Genomic DNA, 24,018 nt, shown 5'->3' on the forward strand with positions numbered 1-24,018 from the left:
ACGAATGGTAACATCGGCACACACGTTTGATTGTTTGCAAAACAGTTTCCTTAAGCATTTATCATAATCTGTCTTCGGAGAAACAATGTTCGCGTGACTACCATTTCTTACAGCTTTCCTGTTTTGATTAGCTGCGGAATGCTGTTTGCTCGATCTGTCTCTTTCACTGATAAGGTTGCAAGGAAACTTAGGTTCTATTGCTTTCATATCGCTATCATTTTAACAATAATTTTATGATGACTTTTGTTTATGATCTCTTCAACGGCGTCAACATAAGATTTTTGTTCCTGGACACACTTTGCAGCTAGAGTAAAATCGCTGTCAAAGACGCAGACCTCAGCTTTCTTATTTAATCTTTTTACGTCCTTATTGATGCAGTTGTGCTTGGTTTCCAGGAAAGTTTGTCCAGGATTCAGAAATCCTACGTCTTGCGCGATTTTTTGTATGTGATCTGGTAAATTTCCGCAGGCAGACTTCATTTCAGATAGGTGTGTTTCATTTGTTATTAGCACTTTAGCTAATTTTCCAAGTGCGCTTTGTAAATTACCGTGAGCTGTTGTAAGTTCCTCAAGCTGACAAGCACGTTGGCCTTGATTTTTCACTCATATTAGAAAGTATTTTGTCTAGCTGATTGTACCTATTGTATTTAGTTTCTTGGTTGCATCTGTCAACTATGTGGTCAAGTTAGTACGCATATTTTCGAAGTGGTTCGAAAAGTGTCATGACTTTGTAGTCTAAGGTACTGAGAGTTTGAACTAAATTTCAAAAAATGGTTCAAATGGCTCTGAGCACTATGGGACTGAGGTCATCAGTCCCCTAGAACTTAGAACTACTTAAACCTAACTAACCTAAGGACATCACACACATCCATGCCCGAGGCAGGATTCGAACCTGCGACCGTAGCAGTCGCGCGGTTCCAGACTGGAGCGCCTAGACCTGCTCGGCTACCGCGGCCGTCTGAACTAAATTTCCTAGACCAGTGAACACGCTTGTGAGTTTTGCACTCAAGTCTGTACGTAATTCAGTATTCATTTGTATTCATTTCTGTGAGTAACGTTCTCTCTTTTTCGAACTATCGTTGTCTAATGTGCACATATCCTGGGTATGCGCGTGTGTCCGTTCCATTCGCTCAGTATCGAGTTCGCAAAATTTCCTATGTCTGTTGCATTTTTACTCAAATTATTTGAAAAGAGAGACTTCCTATTGGAGATTTTGAATTAACCTCAGCGACTGTTAATTATTGGTCTTACATTATTTGGTCTTACATTCATTGCACTTGAGTTCCGTTGTACATTGTTTTCGATAGAGACATTTTTATCCTGTTTCGATGCATTGTCATTTTCATTATCTCACACATTTGATTCTGACTCAGTATTTTCGTGATCACTACCATTAGTATTAATTTCCTCAATGACACGTGATCGCTTTTTTACTGGCAGTAAAAGGGGCACACTGAATCTGAATTATTGAAATATAACAGAAACTCAGAGGTTGTGGAAAATTTCACTCGTGATATACCTTAGCGACAAGGTGGATTCTCCTTCTGTCACTGTTCAGTACATAAAAATCGGTTACTATTGCTATCAACTTACGATGAATACTGTTGCTTGCAAAAAGGTTTTAAGCCGTTTAAGGACCAGGATATTGTGGTGAAATTGCTTTTGCGTGTTATGATCAATGGAATATTCTTGATCCTACCTTCCCTTACGTAAGTGTGCTCACGTGTCGTGAAGTTCACTTATTTTCTTTAGTTTCCACAATTCTATTCCGTTTCTACCGGTAACATTCTCCTTTTCTCATTGTATCCCCATTGTCGAATATATGGAATGAAGACAGAATAAATTAGTATTTCAACGATCACAGTTACAATTACGTTATTTTTACCAACGATCCGAAAATTGCGGGATCTGGTATCAGTGTATTGGAGTCTACTTTCTACTACTGACTGGATAATAAACTATTATTTTTGAACTGGAAATGTTTTCTGAGTTTTAAATGTGAAGTCATAAGTCAATGAAATGCTCTTACGGCCGGCTGCCGAACAGACATCATCAAACATATCTGAAACAAACTTTCTACGAAATTTAATACTAAATGTTCCCAGTTCTATCTTCTTCTCAGTAAGAAGACTTTACATCTTATTTCTACTGCGACGGTAGCGTCGAATACACTCGCCGTAGAAGTTGCTAATTGTTACCTGTGTCGTTGAACGAAAGAAACTCATACTTAGATGCGGTGGACTGTTCGTCAGATAAATAGAGGGGGAGGAGGAGGAGATTAGTGTTTAACGTCCCGACGACAACGAGGTCATTAGAGACGGAGCGCAAGCTCGGGTGAGGGAAGGATGGGGGAAGGAAATCGGCCGTGCCCTTTCGAAGGAACCATCCCGGCATTTGCCTGAAGCGATTTAGGGAAATCACGGAAAACCTAAATCAGGATGGCCGGAGACGGGATTGAACCGTCGTCCTCCCGAATGCGAGTCCAGTGTAGATAAATAGAGAGGCACTGAGATTTGTTTCACGTTATTTATATTGACCCAAAATCCAATATCGTTAACAGGAAGAGCGATACAAATGGTCGCGTCCTCTCTTTATCAAGACACACCACAGACTTCTCTCTTTTTTCCGACAAACAAAATATTGACAGTCACGTATCTCTTATCTAACAGCATCTCTGCTGCAGCACATTATCATACGCATACCTCTTTGGAAACGTCTAGCAAGCGCCGTTATATTGTCCGGATGATTTTCGTCAGACAGTGTATACTACGAAGAAAATAAGACAGGAAAGGGGAAAAAGCCTGCGACGAAGGATAATCGAATGACATATTACAGGGAAGGGAGAGGGGAAAACATACGCCGTTAGAATGCGGAACAAAATTAAAAGTGCACTAAGATACCACCGGGTCAAGGGAGTGCCGCGGGACCGAGGCAATTGGAAAGCGTGTGAATAGATACTTATCGTAAGACTGATATATGTTAGGTACATTCCTGGTTTATTGAGGTAGATTCACTAAATGTTTTATAGAAAGGGTGGTGCCTCAAAAGATGCGTTGTCCACTGTACTCGTATGACATTGTGTTACTACAAACTTTCGATCTTAGTATCTTTTGAAGATTTTCACTGACACTTACCAGAGACTGATGAAGCAGTATAATTCAGTCATAGCCTATCAGGAAAGTATCTGTGATCGAAGTCGGTAGCACTTCGTGTACTACACATTCATCTAGAGCTTTGAAGTACGACATCAGTTCTCTGATGACTCAAAAAGGCCTTAAATCATTCCTCGTTGAGCTACAGGCAAGTTTCTCAGACGTGCAGGATCACGAGTGTCGTAGACATGCGACGATATCCGACTGTTGACCCTAACGGAAAGAATAAATGGCAGAAAGTCATGCAATACAAACTGGTTAGCCTCGTCTCACGGAAATTTCCGTTACAGTTTGTCGAGCGATGATTATTAGCACATGAGGAAAAGAATACGGTCCGGTTGCCTGCAGGTAAAGTTCGAGACAACGAATCGGTACGGTAAGATTTAGTTCAGTACAAAAGCAAAATGGTAAAGAACCATCGTTTGACCTTGCCTAACTTGCGTCATAAAGCGGGTCCACATTGTTCGTAACTCTCAGTGAGAAACCCAGAAAAATACAACATTTTTTGTTTAGTTAAGCCGTAGTGGCCTGTACTTCATCATTAACATGTACATATCTGATGATGAGCATTGAACTGTCTGGAACTGATTATCTGTGTAACAAAACTTGCGATCTAAGCAGTAAAGTGCCCTATAAGGCTACTAGACTCTCAAATATTCCAATATAGAAGATCGTCTCCTACTGCACTGACGATGTCAGGTAAAAAAAAAAAAAAAAATATTTGGCTGTAAGTTTCCTCATCAAAAACCTCTCCTTGCAGACTTTACTACACAAGAGATGTTAATCAATGCTTGTCTAATAAAAGTCGTTTTTATTTATAGTTGGCACTTCTACCTCTCTCATCCATGATCTGTTTTATTCGTACATCCACAAATAAATATGGTGAAGTTTTTGTACACAATATGTAAGAAGGTTCCACAAATTTCCCTATTGATCAGTAATAACAATTCTGCGATCCTAATTAGAGTTCCATAATGATAAATGTTACCAGTGCTTTATTTTTTCGGTTTATAGAACCAAATTGTCAACAGTTTGGTACAACATGAAATTATACATAAAGATACGTCACAAGTAAATAGTACATTATTTAAAATTATTCTACAACGTTCACATAGATACGATAGTTACAGTTAATGAATGTAATCAACTCAGATATACACAAAATGTATTGGGAAGTAAATGCCTATAGATTAGTTTAAGGAGCCACATATTGTATTATAGATGTAGTAGACACACGTTACTATCCCGTATGCAACAGATAAGTTATTTGTATATTTCAGGGTCTTCATGACCCAACAAAACAGGACCACTTGCTGGAAAGAGCACATTCTGTTTCGTGCACGTTGAAGAGTTCATTTCAGTATCGAAGTAGTGAACTCTTCAGAGGCTGATTTTCAGAAGGCAGGAAAGGGGTTGCTAATGTCTTCTGGCTGTGAATGGCCAGTAAGCGGCAAGCACCCCTGCCAGTATAACGATAATTTACTTCAGGGGATAAGTGTCTGGCGTTGAGTCAGACACTGGGAAAAGGAGGTTCTATAACGGCACTCCACAGGGAAGGGAACTTGTTTTCAGGCCGAAAACGCGTCAGTAAATCAGCAAGCACACAGGAACTGGCAAAAACGAGTTTCAGATGCCATTAATACTGATGAAACAGTAAAAATTACTTGAGATCGAGACAAGACAGTCTAACTTTTGGAAAAATGTAATTAATGATTTTAACAATAATAAAACAGCGTTAGGTGTAAGCGGAGAGAGTTGCCTCGCTGTTGGATGATATTCCTGGAAAAGTGCTATCATTGCAACATAGCATAGTACTATCCAAGAGCATGTTACAAGTTGATATATTAGCTACTCTTTCTTGTGCGCAGCTAAACGAAATGGTAGGCTGCATTGGTAACTAAATAAAAGGAATGGATCTAAAAAATAGTAAATACAATTTTGTTTCCAGATTTAGTTTTAAGATGTGTTACTGATTTGTTTATATATGATGATGCTTTCTCCAGTTATGTATAAGCAATGTGTCATCAATCATCATCAGTAACATAAGTAGGAAGGATATGGCATCTTCGAAATAAATGTGATCTTTGACACTGACATTTAGTTACCTTCCTTTCTGAGCTTGACCTGTAACATTAACCTTGAGTGAACCTCAGTGACCTCGATCTTAAACCATTTCGTCTATGACCTTGGACTGCGACTTCAAGCGAAATGATATTGATTTACTGATTGGCCTATCAATTGATTGAGTAGTGGTTGATGGAATAGATCTAAGCATGAAACATGGTATAGCTTCCACCACAACATGAATGTGAACACATAAGTTCAGGGAATCGATATCATTTCCATTTGACCAATCAGGAAAAGCGAAATCTATAATTAATATTCTCATCCCGCTGTGTGTTAAGGCCTCGTTTGATATAATGTGTAATCTTCTCTCAGAGTTACTGATTCATAGGCAGTAGACATAAAAGTTATGAAGTTAACTCACTTTACCGCACCTTTGTTTTATTTTTTATTTATAATTTTCTCAGTGATGTACATCAACTGAAGCCACTTTTTTAATACAAAACTTCCATCTTGCAAAAATCTCTAGCTATTGCTTCATTTTTTTCATTCCTTGCTTTCCTTTCCTGTAAGTTATTAAATCTTCAAAAAGTCAGCACTATTTTCTAGTCATATCTTGCAAGAAAATTCAGTGTTATGCACGTGCGGTGTAGGCTCCTGTAACGAGACATTCTCTTTCTACCACCACAGTACTGAAAGTGAATCCCACACTAATATGTGTACTTCACTTATGAAAAATATTTTACGTTACACAGTAAAATAAACGAAGTTCACTGTCTTTATAAATCCCTTCAGAAAAATAAAAGGGACGCAACTTCCAGCAAAATAGATCTGTGAAAAATACAATTCATGCACCGTGAAGGATGACCAAAAATGTGATGGTTTCTTAATGAGAGCATTACCATATTGCCCCTAGTGTTTCAGTCTTATTTCTTGTACAAGGTAAGTATTCAAGCACAGCATTTTTTCGGAAATCATCCTGTGTTATAAGTAAACATTTGAACTCAATTTTGACTGTTTCTGCACTAAACAAACCTATCATGTTGAAGGAACCGTCAAATCGTTTGAAGATCCAAAACAGGCACGTCAATTTTGATGCCGGCTTTGACGAGCGTAATGGTAAACGGACGTCGATGAAATGCAAGACTGTAACATACACGATAGTCAACGTTTAGACACTCGTTATATTCGTAAACGGAACTTCGCGTAACGGCGTGTAAACCTGCTGATTTCACTGAAGGCTGTTGACAGAAACTGAAACAGTTTCGTATTTATGTAAACTTGTGTTTGTAAGTGTCTGGTTGGTATCTGAAAAAGTATCAACATTGTTTTGACATCGAAATACGTAAATCTCAGTGCAGGACAACAGAACTGTGTCGAAATTAGGTTTTGATGGGAAATATGTAAAGTTTACGCTACAGCATGTAAAATACAGAACAATTCGCCAGCGAGAAACAAACCGTTTCCAACGACATTTACATATGCTAAAATGTGGGCCCTGATATAGTTAAACTTTACTTTATCTTAGCCTTGTAAGCAATCACTATACCAGAACTGTTATTGTAATTACTCAAAAAATGAACGTAAAAATTAACTCATCAGATGATCTTGTAAAACTGATTGAAAATTCGCAGGAGAGCACTATCCTGAAATCTTTCACTGATACGAAACCTCTGAACTTATATGATATTATATATATGAAGACAGTTACTGTTCTTGAAAGAACAGAATACTGATGATGACCGTGCAGCTTTTGCCTGGAATAAATGATGACCAACTGAAACCCTCAGCTGTCGACAGGTGTTGTTGATATACCTCGATGTGGACAGCTGAAAATGTGTGTCCCGACCGGGACCCGAACCCGGGATCTCCTGTTTACATGGCAGACGCTCTATCCATCTGAGCCACAGAGGACACAGATGAAAAGCGCGACTGCAGGGACTTATCCCTTGCACGCTTCCCCCGAGACTCACATTCCCAACTGTCCACAAGTCTACATATGTAATGTACCTTATAGACATTTGCCCATCCACTCATTACTCGCGCACGCTCAACAACACCTGTCGGCAGCTGAGGGTTTCAGTTGGTCACCATTTATTCCAGGGAAAAGGTGCACGGTCATCAACAGTATTCTGTTCTTACGAGAACAGTTACTGTCTTCATATATATAGTTAAAGGCTACCCAGCCATTGACCTTCGTCTGTGCGAATGCGAACAGGTTGCCCAAACTCTTATGGGAATCGCCAAAGCGTGCGCGAGTATTGAGTGGATGGGCAAATGACTATAAGGTACTTTACATATGTAGAATTGTGGACAGTAGGAAATGTGCGTCTCACGGGAAGCGTGCAAGGGATAAGTCCCTGCAGTCGCGCTATTCATCTGTGTCCTCGGTGGCTCAGATGATAGAGCGTCTGCCATGTAAGCAGGAGATCCTTGGTTCGGGTCCCGTTCGGGGAACATATTTTCAGCTGTCCACATCGAGGTATATCAACAACACCTGTCGGCAGCTGAGGGTTTCAGTTGGTTATCATTTATTGATATGATACTGTTTTCATAGGTACACTATAACAATCACTGTACCTTACAGTGGACGTTGAGCCTTGGCGACTGGCGATAGTTATGCTCCACTTGCGTCGCTGATATCGACACTCGTCTGGTCTTGTATCTCTTACTGTTCCGCCTTGGTTTTCCGGCTTGGCGTGTGGCCGAGGGCTCTCTCCAGTCGGCGTTCAACGAGGCAACATTTCTTGAAAGCAGGCCCTTGTCTCTGCCCGCTGGCGCCGCCCTCGCCGTCCTTGCCGTTTGGCCGCGCGCCGGGTGTGCGGTGCTGATTAGTCGCCGCGTTTGCGTGCGAAACGGTGGCGGGTCCATCATTTCATACTGGACATCTTCTCATCGCGTAAGTGGAATCATTAAATTACATGTGATTCATATTCTGCGGTTAACCTATGAAGATTTGTGAAACTTGTGGTGGCATGTTGTATCTGTCGGAGATCAGTTCAGCATTTTCGGAATAAGGAAGTATTATATTGAATTTCCGAAGTCTAAGGCTTCGAAGTTGTTTCCGCAGAGCGGAGTTTAATTATTTCGTCAAATGCAAAGGGAATAGAGTTTTACTACTTGTTTTAAGGGTTCCTTGCAGTGTTAATTTGATGTGGTATGTTAATTAGTTTGCTCTTCGTCCAGTTTTGGTCCTAGACTTCTTTTCATATGAAGCCCAGAGCTTCTGTTAAGTCAGTGTAATCTTAATTGTTCTTTTATTCGGTAAATGTCTTATTTTGGTTTTCAGTTACGTTACAGATAGTCACGTAGTTAGTAAGCATTGCATGAATTTGAAAAAGGTGAATCACTAGTTGCATTTCTCTGGCGCGTGAATTATTTGCTGTTACATAAATGGTCTGGTATGTGGGGCGGATGGGGTTTGTCGCCTTGGCGGGCAGGCTGATATCGTGTGTGTGTTCGGTGTGTTTTCTGCCCTGGTTTGCAGCCTGATAATCTTCGAAATTGCTTGGCGGTTGCTTTCTACTCGTCTGGTCCGAGTACTACCGTGTATAAGCCGCGCTTCCGTCCTTTAGTGAAGTACTTGACCTGTCCGCTGGGACGGAGGAGATCTTTTCTTAAGTAACTCAAGCTGAATCATTAGTGTTGTGTAAATTTGGGTTAAGTGAGAAATGAACTTATTAGTGTGCTTATGGTGGTGGCTGTCTGTGATCCTTTTGCAATCACACCTAATTATCAGTTTAAAATACTGTTTGTTATATTAATTCATGATCCTATCTCATAGTTTTCTGGTTAAAGTCAGTTGCATATTTTCTTAGGAGAACAGAGGTTCGAATTAAATTTTCATATTGTTATTCTGATTTGTAATTCTGTAATAATGAAATTTGTCCTGTATTTGAAATTAAAATTATGTACAAACCACGAGGTTGTACATCAGCAAAGATCTCTTTCTTCCTATCTCCTTTGAGTATCTCGGTTTAAATTGCAATTTTGGTTTCTCTAGCACTTAATTTGAGCATTAACACAGCTCAGACGTGAACCTTGATGATACTTAAATTTCTTGGCCCACATGTCCGCACGGAACACTCGTCTGTTGTGCAACTTGTTACTATTAAGATAATGATGAGACTGTTCAAAACCAGATTTCATTTGCCATACTTGCGATGTGCAAAGCAAGATAGTATCTTACCAATTTTCACATAATACTTTTGGAGCACACAACTGGCGATGTGCAATGTAAGTACAGAAAGGTATTCAAGAAGGTAAAGAATGAAATATGAAGAAACTTGAGAACTGATAAATGAAAACAAAGACTGCAGATATAACTATTCTTCATGTTGTGAGTTGGCAGGAGAGCCAACACCGGGTACTAGAGGAGGCCGAAAGGCACGTGTTTTAGCTCACGCAGGCTGGCGTGAGGTCTGGAACAGGACAAGGAAATTAGAATTGAGACAAAACGGACGTAGCTGGTGGAATACTTAACTTTAATCCATAAATGATGAGCGTCGCTCTTGACGGTACATGATTACAGTATCAATAGTAACTGGTAATGGCGCCTTGCTAGGTCGTAGCAATTGACGTAGCTGAAGGCTATGCTAACTATCGTCTCGGCAAATCAGAGCATATTTTGTCAGTGAACCATCGCTAGCAAAGTCGGTTGTACAACTGGGGCAAGTGCTAGGAAGTCTCTCTAGGCCTGCAGTGTGGCGGCGCTCGGTCTGCAATCACTGATAGTGGCGACACGTGGGTCCGACGGATACTAACGGACTGCGGCCGATTTAAAGGCTACCACCTAGAAAGTGTGGTGTCTGGCGGTGACACCACACTTCATTAAGCCTTTACAGCAATACATCTTTTCATGAAGTTCTCATAACTAGAGAGACTAGCAAAATATTTCTTAGTAACATTCCTACGTACAATAACTTTCCTTAGCACTTGTTTCATATATAAGACAAAACCACACGTATTATACAATTTCTACTTCAAACATCAGGGATAAGCAATGTCCTAACAATACGAAACCACACCGTTATAAATATAAAAAACTGGATTACCTTGAGTTTGCTTGTTATCTTCAATATTCTTCAATACAAATTATTAAAAAATCCTTTTTAAATAATGCTGACAGCACTAGACGGCAGACCAGCTTCCACCCTTTTCAAACTGAATACATAGCCGGAGTGTCTAGCACACACTGTCTGTTATTCTCCTCAAAGGAAGTAACGTCTCTAACCAACAATTGTGGTCCCAGGAACACACAAAGAATATGGTTATACCAGTACTACAGAGACTGAGTTCATTTGTGAAATTTGCAATTCCATTAACATACACAGTGAAAGCTTCCTGAAAATCGTGATACAAAAATAGAAATCGTGACAGCAAATAGGATAGCCTGCTTTCAAACAAGCACTGACTAATGCGCCCATTTGCAACAGCAGCCGCCATTAGCAGGGAATGAAGCTACTCTGATGGGACGTCATCAATATGGAAACTATTTATGTAAAACTATATAGAACTATATTAAAAGAGTGGAGGTCAAGAGGCTATTTTGATGAGTACGACAAGTGAACGACTGACGAACAAGGACGTTCTTTTACTCATAATTATTCGACTTCTTATTTCCACAACAGAGCTTCAGTTTTCTATCACCAGACTTTCTAAGTAGCTAAAATGTTTTACTTATTCCAAGATTTACTTCAAACACATTTTAATGTAAACGTCATGTCCGCTGATTGTCATCTAATTGTTTTTGTTACACTTACAGTCATTACAGATTTACTTTTATTAACGTCCTCATCGTAAATTGTTGTTAATTTGCTTTCTCTAACGCTTTATGCATTAATCGTCTGAAATGTGGTACGCCACCTTAGCGTCAGCATAACTAGATGCTGGTTGGGAGTGCCAGGCCATAACAACTAAACGTAAATTATATTTTGAATACCATAACATCATCCGCAATTAAGTAATGAAGCTCAATAAACATGTATTTTGAAAATTAATTTACACATCACGAATAATTGAAGCACTTAAATCTTGATTGTAAACTGCATTCAAAACAATGAAATTTAGAATTAGATTGTTTAGACAGGCACCTTCGACGACAAGAATTAATTTACACATGACTGGTAGTGAAATTATTTAAATCTCGACTGCAAATATTTACAAAAACAAGAAAATTATTGTCTTAAGATAGTGTCTACTTCGACAGAATTATCGGCGGGCCCCGTCGCCGAAACATTATCACCCAACAGGCTCCTCAGACTCTGGACAGAAAGGTAATTTGAATCAATCACTACAACAGATTACAAATCAAAATTACGTTTCAAATGTGAAAAGAGGTCATGAGATTACATGGAAGCTAAAACCATAAAATCTTTGATCATGACACGTCAGGAACATAATGTGAATATAAACAAATGCTTATACTGAACTTTGCACACACGGCTACAAACAATTTAATCCTTGAAATATTCAAAATCTATTTCAACAGCACTAACCGAAAGAGCTGTATTACAAATAGTTGAAAACGGTTACTTTAACAGCAAATACCTACTTGAAGTTATTTTCCCTTAAATACAGAACCGCCACGACCAGCTGTGCAGTAAAACTTATGTTTGCTTGGTTAACTCCTACAAAAAAAAAAGAAAAAAAGTAAAAGGAAAAACGGCCGTATAACAACCCTTGTGCGGCAACTTCCGTCTATAACTTAAAATAGTTAACGACTCCGGGGTTCAGCCCCCATCACAAGGCGTTATGACTCTACAATGTAGTTCAGACTGCACAGCAGCTTTTCAACTTAAGAAACACAAAACAAGAGTTATAATTAACTTGATTAATATGAGAAGCTGCGTAAAACTTGTCATAGGTATTAAGATAGTAAGCGCTTTGCAACCCACGATGGAACAAGAGAATATGTTTTACTTGTTCTGATTGAGTACAATGATACCTGAATGGAAACACTAAAAAGGTTCGCTCGATAGCTTGGCATCTATTGAAGTTCAAATTGAGCTGTGGTAAATATTTGCTGTTTTGAAGAGCGCGCCGCAGCGCGTAGTGTGAAGCAGTCGCCCTCCGTTTCTGGCGGTGGCGCCGCAGTGGCAGTCGCAGCTTTGGTGTCTCCCTCTGGTGGGAAAGGGGGAAGGTAGCTTGCTCAGGTGCATTTAAGGGGCGCTATGAGCTCGCTAGACTGCGAGTCTGATCAGTTGGTCAGCCGGGTCAGTGAGGGGCAGTCAGTGTCTGTCTGTTGTCCGGAGTGCTAGTATGTGTTAAGGCCGCCAGTCTGCTCGAGTTTGTTCAGGCAATGGTCATTGGCGATTGGATCGATCGGTTGATGGGTCGCGCTCTGGGACACAAGATGACTTGTCCGCATTGAGCGTCGGCGAATGTGAGGTCGCCACGTCAGTCCAGTGGGCCGCGCCGTATATCGAGGGGTAGTGGCTTCGCGGCCGACACGAGAGCAACAGGAGCCAACCCACGGCATCGGTCTGGCCGGCGCGAGCTGCGACGCCGTGAGACGGGAGATCGGCGCGCCTTCCTGCGTCCGTTGAAGCGGCTGGCAGCGGACGGTTCGGGAGAGTGTTTTGGGCGTGCTGCGCCAGGTCTTCGTCAGACATCGCAGTTTATTAAGAGTTAAGTGATTCGTGATATGCTGTTTCATTTACTTCTTAAATTCTACTTATGTTCTTAGTCAGTCTCTCGTCCCCAGCTTGCTCGTCTGTCTCTCGTCGGCATTTGTTAGGCAGTTAGTATCTGTTTGTCTGTCTGCCGTACGTTAATAGCTGCCCCTGTCATGTTTGTCGGATTCGGTGTTAACGATTTATTGCTTGAAGTGTAACGGCCGAATTCCTGAAATATGTTTTTACCTTACCTATCATCTTGGGAGGCGGTATGTGTGTAATTTGGAGCATGTTTGTGTATTTCATGTAAGACTGCATTTCATGGGATTTTATTTAAATGGTCATTGTGATATACAAAGTTGTTATCCTTCCACCGTAAGAGGTCTCTTAAAAAAAAAAAAAAAAAAAAAAAAAAAAAAGTCAAGTTGCACCTTTGGTGCCAAGTTAATTTTTTTAATGTTAGTGTTTTGTACCATTTACACCCTCCTACGTGGTGCGTAGTTTATGTGCTTGTGTGAGTCGTTAAAATTTTTAGTTTCAAGTAATCTGGTGTGTTTCAAATATGCACCGATGTAGTCTTTCAGAGGCTGTTGTGAGCGGTCGTGACTACGGTCGTGTCAAAAGGCAACGGCAAGGTTCTCAGTCCGAAAGCTCATATTGTCAATATTTGTTCTTTCTGCCTCTAAATAAAATTATAACTTGATATTTTGAGGGTGCTTTCTGATTATAATTTTAAGTCTTTCAAAAAAAACAAAAGGGCTTTTAGGAATAAAATTTCCATTTATTCAAAGAAATTTAATTTGTTTTCGGGTCATTCCACACCAAGTGGTCTAAAACTGAAAAAAGTTCCCACCATCATGGTCTCCAATTTTCGTCAAATTTTAACTGTAGCTTTAGTCAAGTGTTGAAGTAAGTTTCCCAAGATTTCAGGCCTCTAGCTGCAATAGCTGCTGATCTAGACCCCCTTGTCTGAAGTGTACTTAGTCCGTGTGCATGCAACATAAAAAAAATGTCATATTTGGAGTCTAATAAAATCGAAACTAATTCATAAGAATGGTTAGTAAGATGCGACCCTGTACAGTTTTTTTTGCTGATTCCAACGAAATTATGTATAACATTACTCATGCAAACCCCGGTCAAATAACTCGACTCAAAGTATACTTCAAAATTTGTCGTGACACAACGCGACAAATTTTGACCAATATTAAGACTGCAATGATTTCCTTGCAGTTGAAGATATGGACTCGAACTTTTGGCCAAGCTTCATGCTTGTGCTAGACATAATGCAGCCGGATTTGCAATGATCCAGGCCATATGGTCGCCCTGCAGTATCTCTTCAAATTAGGCAGTGTCAGCACAAACGGTAAAATTTACCAAAGTTTCAAGCCAATTACTAAAAAATAGTTGGCCTGAATCTGCTTGTGAATAGTATCACCTAAAAGAGAAACTCTTGCTCTACAAGACTGACATTTGTTTTTTTTGCAACGCGACCATTAAGTACTCATTAACTCACATCAAAGTTGTTATATTTTGTATGCGCGATGCACTAATTTTTCTTCATTTCTAGGAATTTGAATCTTAATAGTCGCTTAGAATTACTGATATAATTGGATATTTCATTCGTGTTTTATTCAGTGATTGGCCAGTGAGAGATGTCAGAAGTTAATGAAGAAGAAGAATCGTTGGCCCCCTGTTCAATTGGAAAAGATGCTGCTGCATCGAAGTGCCATGTTATCTTCTATGCTAAGAAGACTGGATTCAAAGCGTTTAGTGATTTCACAGAATGTGACCAGAAATTGCTTGTTTCGCGTTCAGAAGCCAAACTTGACGAAAATTCCATCATTTGCTTCCACCATGAAGCCCTCTTCCTACATGAATATCAAGCGATGCAAAAGAAATGTTGCAATCCATTCAAGAAGAGGAATCACAATGTAAAAGCTGGACTTAGACTGCTTGATAATGAAACAGCTGCCAAACTTTGCCTGTTAAAGAAAAAAGAAGTGATTGATATAAAACCTGGTCAGAAGCTTTGCCCTCGCTGCATGTCGGCACTGAACCAAAAGCTAGAAGATTCATCATCACTATCAACCCAATCTGAACAAGATTTCACAACGGATGAAACTGAACCAGCCATCAACAAAAGTTTATCATTTATTGGTGCTTCACCATTGAAAAGAAGACAACTAAATAAAAGAGATAAGCAAAGCTATGCAAAAAGAAAGATCTTGGATGCACAAAGTTTAATTGGGAATCAAATTGCTGCTGCTGTAGGAATCAATTACGATGAACAGCCAAGTTCAAGTAAAAGTCGCCCATGCAATAATTGTGCAGATCTTGATAATCTTATAGAAGAGTTGAAAGAAAAATGTAAAGTGTCAAATCGTAGGACAAAAGTTCAAATATTGACCTTGGTTCCAAGAAGCTGGACAATTAAAGATACGACAACAGCATTTAATGTATCAGAAAGAATGGTAAAGCAAGCGAGAAAACTGAAGAATGAGCAAGGTGTTCTAGCTTTTCCAGCAAATCGGCAAGGAAGGAAGCTTTCAGATGAAGTTGTTCAGAAAGTACATGACTTTTTTCAAGATGACGAATTCAGCAGACTTTGTCCAGGGAAGAAAGACTGTGTGCCTGTGAGAATTTCAGGAACAAAGGTGTACAAGCAAAAGCGGTTGTTGCTTTGCAATTTGAAGGAAATGTACGTGTCTTATCAGAAGCAAAATGGACCAGAAATTGGCTTCTCAAAGTTTTGCGAGCTTAAACCAAAATGGTGTGTTACAGTTGGCTCTGCTGGAATGCACTCAGTTTGTGTCTGTACAATACACCAAAATGTCAAGCTTATGCTCACTGGTGCATCAATCAATGAAGACTACAAGGAAATTCTTAGCAAAGCTGTTTGCAGCTTGGAAAACAAGGATTGTATGCTTCATCGTTGTGAAACTGCCCTGGTCCAGAAGGTGTAGAAGCAGTTATTGCAACATATTTTGAAGATAATGACCCTGAAGAACTGATTGAGTACAAACAATGGATTCATACCGACAGGGATACTTTAGAAACAAAGCAGCTTTCAACAGAAGAGTATGTTGAAGATATTGCAGCAAAAATTTGGAACCTGTCTTGTCATCACTACATTGCCAAGCATCAAAGCCAGCACCTGAAAGCTCTCAAAACTGATTTGAAAGAAGGCGAATTCATAATACTAATGGATTTTGCTGAAAACTATTCATTTATTGTTCAAGATGCAGTGCAAGGCTTTCACTGGGAAAACAGTCAAGCAACAGTTCATCCATTTGTAGTCTACTACTGTGAAAACGAAGAGGTGCAATGTGTGAATCTTTGTGTTATTAGTGACTGCCTTCGACACGATACGATTACTGTCCATGTTTACATTGGAAAAGTAATCAATTACCTGAAGATGCAATTTTCCAAAATAAGCCACATCCACTACTTCAGTGATGGTTCAGCTGCACAATATAAGAATTTCAAGAATTTTCTCAACTTATGCTATCACAAAGAAGATTTTGAAATAACAGCAGAATGGAATTTCTTTGGAACAAGCCATGGAAAGTCGCCTTGTGATGGCATTGGAGGCACAACAAAACGGTTGGCAGCAAGAGCAAGTTTGCAACGTCCATATGAAAACCAGATTCTAACACCCAAAGATCTTTTCAACTTCTGCAATGATAATATCAATGGAATCAAATTCTTTTTCATCAGCAAAGAGGAAGTTGAAGAAGAAAAAGCTTCTCAAGAAGAAAGATTCCTGCAAGGGCACACTCTAGCTGGCACAAGAGAAAACCACCATTTTTTGCCCATTGATATGACGACAATTAAGGTCAGTAGAGTTTCTAATGATGCGACATCTTTTTTGGCCAAAATTAGTGCTGCTGAAGTAGTAGTTCAAGTCATGGATCTTCAGCCTGGGCAGTATGTTGCTTGCATTTATGAAAAGAAATGGTGGATTGGAAACATCGTTGAAATCTCAGTCGAACAGAAAGATGCTTTCATAAGCTTTATGCATCCTCATGGTCCTGCAAGTTCATTTTATTGGCCCTTAAGACGTGATACTTGCTGGATTCCAGAACAACTTATCATTGGTGTTATTCCAGCTCCATCAGTGACATCATCTGGTCGGCAATACAGTTTTCCTGAAAGCATTCTCTTGCAAATCAACGATGCTTCCAGAATGATGAAGTAACTGAGGAAGACAGGCTTGGGAACCTGCATAAAGAAACCCACAATCCGGCTTGGGATCCTGTGGTAAAGACACCCTGTAATCAGGCTTGGGAACCTGCAGTAAAGATACCCACCCGTGGCTGTTACTGCATGGCTATCGGGCGTGGCCCCTATGGCGATGGGGATGCTGGTTTTATTGTGATAACCAGTAATGGCTCAGCCATCATGGACCAACGCAGGGCACTGCGCACACAAAATATAAGATACTTTGACCTGAGTAAATAAGCACTTAATGGAAGCGTTGCAAAAGAAAAATATATCCATCTCGTAGAGCAAGAGTTTCTCTTTCAGATGATACTATTCACAATTAAATCCAGGCTGACTATTTTGTAGTAATGGGCTTTGAACTTTGGTAAATAAAGCCATTTGCGCTGACACTGCCAAATTTGAAGAGATTTTGCAAGGCGACTATAAAGCCTGGGTAGTTGGAAATCCAGCTGTATTATGTCCAGCACAAAGATAAGACTTGGTAAAAAGTTCAAGTCCATATCTTTATCTGCAAGGAAATTATTGCAGTCTGAATATTGGTCAAAATTTGTCGCATTAAGTCACGACAGAATTAGGGGTACACTTTGAGTCGACTTGTTTGACCGGATTTTGCATCAGTAATCTTATAATTAATTTCGTTTGAATCAGCACAAAAAACTGTACAGGGTCTCATCTTACTAACCATTCTTATGAATTGGTTTCAATTTTATGAGACCCCAAAAATGGCATTTTGTCTGATGTCGCGCGCATGCGAACTTACTACCCTTCAGACAAGGGGGTGTAGATCAGCAAGTATTGCAGCTAGAGGCTTGAAATCTTGAGAAACTTAATTTAGCACTTGACTAGTGCTACAGATAAAATTTGAAGAAAATTGGAGACATGATGGTGGGAAGGTTTAGACCACTTGGCATGGAATGACCCTTTCGTCAGTTACCCACTGGCAACTACTTCCACGCTCACATAGTGTGATTAAATGTATTAATATTCTTGCTGAATCGCTAGTAAATAAACTCTTCAAAAAAGATTTTGAAAGTAAATTCACGGTTCACAAATGTTAATTATAAAACAGCAAACACGTAGAGGTTGCTGTGCGTATGCCTCTAGCAGCATTCACCCAGACTGACAACTTTCGGCAGAACGGAGACTGGGGCGGAAGCAGACACCATTTAACCTGTAGAATGACTTTGTTCTGTAGGTTTTACAGTGAATCTAAACTTGAGTCACACTCCGGAAACCCTACATAAACAAGAGCTGCACGTTACACAATCAACAAAATTGCTCACTAAATATGTCATCTTGACATACAGCCAAGTAAATTAATACATGGTATTCCACAGACCAGAACCCCACGGTACATCCTAGTAACCATGCAGGTAAATCAATCTCAGGAGGACAACCGGTCAAAATTCACGATTGCAACCACGCCAAAATAACTGGCCCCGGAGCGCCATGTATGCAGCCCGCATCACAGCTCACATCTCGGCATCTGACCGAGGCGTCCCTCTATTCATCCGCCAGGAGGTCCTCACTAGGGATGGCGGTATCCCTGAAACAACCTGTTTTCGGTTATGTCGATTTTTTCCTACGCCAGGTTAGATTTAAAATCATTCAAAATAACCAGTTACTGAAGTAACCGATTCCCGATTATTTCCTGTGGAAATCGAATAAAGATTGAAAAGTTTTGACTCTCTCAGTTTCAAGATATATAGAAGCGAAATAGTAAATTAAACATACAAATAAAAGAGGAGTTAGTCCATTCACTATTCACTGCATTACGTGAAAAGTGCTAAAGGGATGAATATTACAAAACATGACCAGTATTCTCGTATTGATTCCAATTTTTTGAAAATACACTCGAAAATGATGTTCTAATGGATCATACCACTATTTCGGCATTACGAGTACTCAGTGCTAAAGGGTGAGAACTAATGTTGAAAAAATCGGTTTTTCTTGTTAAATTTATCGGTTTTCAAGGCCTACAAGCAGATAAAGGCTATTATTTAGACACAGGCAGCAGATCACGTACTTTCTACTGTATAGTATAAATGACCTGTTGTTAAGCTTCTAACTTATTACTGCTACCATAATTTCCTTTTTAATTGTTTCTTTTATTAATCCTTAAAAATATTTTCAGGCTAGGGTTGGGTCATTCTGCTACTCGACGGTTGTCCGACGATGACGGTGAGATACTATCGTATAGACCAGGTGGGGGAAAGTCTTCCACAGTGCTTATTCACGCGTATCTTAAACCACGACACCCGGAAACAAGGACATTATTGTCTCAGCAATGTTGCACCAATTCTTGTGCCATGTGTTGCTGCACTTGATTAAAATAGCAGTGATCGCTTTTCCCATTTTTTATAATAGCGCACTATCTCATACAAATGCAAATATTACGAATAAAAATTACTCCTTCAAAAAATGATCAGTTACAAATCAAAAACGTTGGCACTGCAGCTAGACTAATTCAGATTTGGTTTTTGTATTCAGTTATTAGGAAAAAATAAGAGACACCTGTTATAACCGACTGCAAACAAACACCAAAAAATGCTGGTGTTCATTTTAACCTGTCGGTTTTTCGCATCCCTAGTTCGTGCACCCGCTAATTACGCTTGCACACGGCTCCTCTATACTTGCCTCTTTCAAGACTTCACAATGCTAGTCCAGGGAACTCGTCAAACGACTTTTCAAATTCGACGAAATAGATTAATAATAATTCTTTGTGCTGACAGTCTCAAATAGCCTAAAAGCTATTGGATATTGTTAGTATCATGATCCAAGAATAATGCTGGTGAAGGGAAGTATATTGCTCCTTGCATGGATGTCAATTTCCATTGTGTAGTTTTTATATTTTCTTCAGCGAAGTCGATGAAGGCGTTAAAATATTTTTGAGATTACTACATAAGCCTTCCATAAATGAGCATGAGTAAAATTCCTGGTTGTCTGTCATGATCTAGTGTTACGCAAAATCATACTTGAACGTAAAACTGGAATCAGTCTGCGAAAGCAATATCCGCCTGCATGGAGATTTGACGTACACCCAGTCTCCAAGTAAAATGTTCAACAGAGCCTCTATTGATAGCCGCTCAGCCGTGAGGAGCCAATTTAGCGCAGAGCTCTTCCGCCTTAGGCTTCCTGCGTCAGCAGAGAAAAAGAATAAACGCTGGCGAAGGAGAGTTTACTCTTGTAGACGCGGAGCTCAGATCGGATGAGAATTTTTGGAAAATTAAAGTGGGGTTCCATAAGAGAACTAAACTAATTTAATTTTGGGGACTCGGAAGTCTTCCCTTATTCTTGTTTGGCGCTTACCCTTAGGAGTTAGCCTTTTTTGTTCCTGTCATCCGGGCTCAGATTTCTAACTTCCATTGCTTCCGTGTGGGATTTTCCCGTCTTAGCACTGGCCTCCTTCTATGCGGCTCCCAGTTTAAAATCTTTTTTGGACACCTATGGTTCAGTATTCTTTGTACGTCCCCGCTCCACTCAAGCTCTCCTAAGTTTTTGCTATGGAACACGTCATCTCCATTCCCCTCCAAATGTCCTCGTTTCGAGTTCCATACATCCTCGTTAACTGCAGACATCTGCTCATACGCTACAGTCATCTCCATTGTTCTAGTTTGCTCTGTACCTTTCCTAATTTGAAGCCACACACTGTCAAGTATTCTTTTTTTAGAGTTCTGCGGAATATTATTATTCCTTATTACTCCACGCAAAGCTTTAGTAGCTCTCTACCACACTGATTTTCTGGTACTAATATGTTTGTCATATGTACCTGGGTTATATACTCGTATTATTATCTCCAAATATTTACAGCTTCTGTAGGATTTTATTTCTCCTTACTCTGTTTCAGTTTTCACCAATCTTGTACAGATTTATTTCCAAACCACATTTTCTATACATTCTTTAAGCTTTCTCGGCATTTCCTGGACAGCTGCAAATAAAAGAAAGTGAATTGTAGCGTCACCAATCTTTATTCCAGTTATTGAGCATTTCCTGTGGTAACCATTCTAAACAAAATAGGTGGTCTTCCAAGTCCTTGTTTCAGACCATGTCAATCAACATACTTCGGGTAACCTTGTTTCCATTTATTCTTTTCACGTTGCTGCATAACTTTTTAACAAGGTTAATCACCCATTTTTCTCCTCCTTATTCTTCCCATCATTATATTCTAGGAACATTGTCATACACTTTCATGAAATCTACAATGGTGATGTATAAGTTTATATTTTTATTTCTGCATTTTTACAATAACCGTCTGATAGAGTGCTTGCCTATAATCACTTTTCTCTTCGCTTAAGGCCGACACATGGTTTTCCATTTTCTTTTTTGCTTCAAATACTGGTGAAAGCCTAGCTGTTTCTGGTACGGACAGTAATTTCACACACGTGAAAATAATCGTTCGTTTGTATTGCAGTCTATTTCGTTCTTTGCAGTGAATCTCTCTGATAAGTTCATAGTAGAAAGTTTCGCTTTATTATAGTACACTACGCAGGACAAAAAGGAATCAACAAGGGAGAAACAGGGAAACAAAAGAGTAACAAGAATCAAGCTTGATCTTTTGAAATCTACATCTACATAAATAATTCACTTCATTTACTTTCAGCGAGATACAGAATCCATGGGAATCAACTGCTCGTCTGAGACAATCTAGTGACTATTTCTGAAAGACGAGTTTCAGAACCCAGCCCAGCCAATTTCATTTAAGTTTGCCTCATTAATTTACAGGGTATACCAGAATTTTTGCTTTCAAATGGCGACGACCCTTTTCAAATTTAAATAATTTGCCTTTGACGGATCATTAAAACGTAATTTTTGTTGCTTTTCCACGGAAGGTAGATCAGATGCCGTTGTACTGCGCCACCTCTCATAGTGATGATATTTGTGTGGTAAAGTACGTGTGGAACTGAGTCACTGAAAGCCATAAGGACAAAAAGCACAGAAAATAAGACCCGAGAAAACGTTTGTGAAAATCAAACTTATAGACAAACCATCAGTCAGATAGATCTGATCTACTTTTTGAACAACCTCTCAACATCCTAACTTTCTACAAAAAACTTTACTAACTGTGTGCTACGAAATAACAATTAATATTTAAGATTATATTTATCATTAGGACTAATTAATAAAATTTTCATATATAGGCTAGTGAAGATGGTGTCTTTTGACAGTTACAAAAAATTATAATTCATGTGACACTAGAATAAAACTACAAAGAACGGATATTAAATTCATCACACAAGCAATTTACCCCTATTCCAATACCTTATGGTCTTCATTGTCATCGTATTCATTAAGTACATCCACCGACACACCTTCGATTATGAAATATTACTACCACATACATGAAGTAGACATTAAATAACGTTATTAACTATAGACAACAACCGAGCAACGCAGAGCAACAAATTATGCTTCTTGCTTGTGGCCCTTATGGAACTAAATATGTGTGCAGTTATTTTATTCATAGCTATAACTTTCAACAATTGTAGTATATACGTTTTAGAATAGAAATCTGTCGTCAGTTGCATATATATATATATATATATATATATATATATATATATATATACACTCCTGGAAATTGAAATAAGAACGCCGTGAATTCATTGTCCCAGGAAGGGGAAACTTTATTGACACATTCCTGGGGTCAGATACATCACATGATCACACTGACAGAACCACAGGCACATAGACACAGGCAACAGAGCATGCACATTGTCGGCACTAGTACAGTGTATATCCACCTTTAGCAGCAATGCAGGCTGCTATTCTCCCATGGAGACGATCGTAGAGATGCTGGATGTAGTCCTGTGGAACGGCTTGCCATGCCATTTCCACCTGGCGCCTCAGTTGGACCAGCGTTCGTGCTGGACGTGCAGACCGCGTGAGACGACGCTTCATCCAGTCCCAAACATGCTCAATGGGGGACACATCCGGAGAATTTGCTGGCCAGGGTAGTTGACTTACACCTTCTAGAGCACGTTGGGTGGCACGGGATACATGCGGACGTGCATTGTCCTGTTGGAACATCAAGTTCCCTTGCCGGCCTAGAAATGGTAGAACGATGGGTTCGATGACGGTTTGGATGTACCGTGCACTATTCAGTGTCCCCTCGACGATCACCAGTGGTGTACAGCCAGTGTAGGAGATCGCTCCCCACACCATGATGCCGGGTGTTGGCCCTGTGTGCCTCGGTCGTATGCAGTCCTGATTGTGGTGCTCACCTGCACGGCGCCAAACACGCATACGACCATCATTGGCACCAAGGCAGAAGCGACTCTCATCGCTGAAGACGACACGTCTCCATTCGTCCCTCCATTCATGCCTGTCGCGACACCACTGGAGGCGGGCTGCACGATGTTGGGGCGTGAGCGGAAGACGGCCTAACGGTGTGCGGGACCGTAGCCCAGCTTCATGGAGACGGTTGCAAATGGTCCTCGCCGATACCCCAGGAGCAACAGTGTCCCTAATTTGCTGGGAAGTGGCGGTGCGGTCCCCTACGGCACTGCGTAGGATCCTACGGTCTTGGCGTGCATCCGTGCGTCGCTGCGGTCCGGTCCCAGGTTGACGGGCACGTGCACCTTCCGCCGACCACTGGCGACAACATCGATGTACTGAGGAGACCTCACGCCCCACGTGTTGAGCAATTCGGCGGTACGTCCACCCGGCCTCCCGCATGCCCACTATACGCCCTCGCTCAAAGTCCGTCAACTGCACATACGGTTCACGTCCACGCTGTCGCGGCATGCTACCAGTGTTAAAGACTGCGATGGAGCTCCGTATGCCACGGCAAACTGGCTGACACTGACGGCGGCGGTGCACAAATGCTGCGCAGCTAGCGCCATTCGACGGCCAACACCGCGGTTCCTGGTGTGTCCGCTGTGCCGTGCGTGTGATCATTGCTTGTACAGCCCTCTCGCAGTGTCCGGAGCAAGTATGGTGGGTCTGACACACCGGTGTCAATGT

The 24,018-nt window shown here is 40.4% G+C and overlaps 1 protein-coding gene across 1 annotated transcript; it reads left to right on the top strand.

Moving 5' to 3' along the window:
• Positions 1 to 14,483: 14,483 nt before the first annotated feature.
• Positions 14,484 to 21,606, top strand: LOC124605948 (ARL14 effector protein-like). The gene is made up of 2 exons (XM_047137908.1): positions 14,484 to 15,198; positions 21,533 to 21,606. The coding sequence occupies exons 1-2, from the start codon at positions 14,484 to 14,486 to the stop codon at positions 21,604 to 21,606; spliced, it is 789 nt and encodes a 262-aa protein (XP_046993864.1).
• Positions 21,607 to 24,018: the final 2,412 nt, after the last annotated feature.

This window comes from Schistocerca americana, chromosome 3, assembly GCF_021461395.2.
Source record: "Schistocerca americana isolate TAMUIC-IGC-003095 chromosome 3, iqSchAmer2.1, whole genome shotgun sequence".
Lineage (NCBI taxonomy): Eukaryota > Metazoa > Arthropoda > Insecta > Orthoptera > Acrididae > Schistocerca > Schistocerca americana.

Coding starts and splice junctions, on each gene's coding strand:
- LOC124605948 (XM_047137908.1), top strand. CDS start 14,484: ATGTCAGAAGTTAATGAAGAAGAAGAATCGTTGGCCCCCTGTTCAATT. Junction 15,199..21,532: donor AGAAGAGTTGAAAGAAAAAT/GTAAAGTGTCAA, acceptor GCTTTATTATAG/TACACTACGCAGGACAAAAA.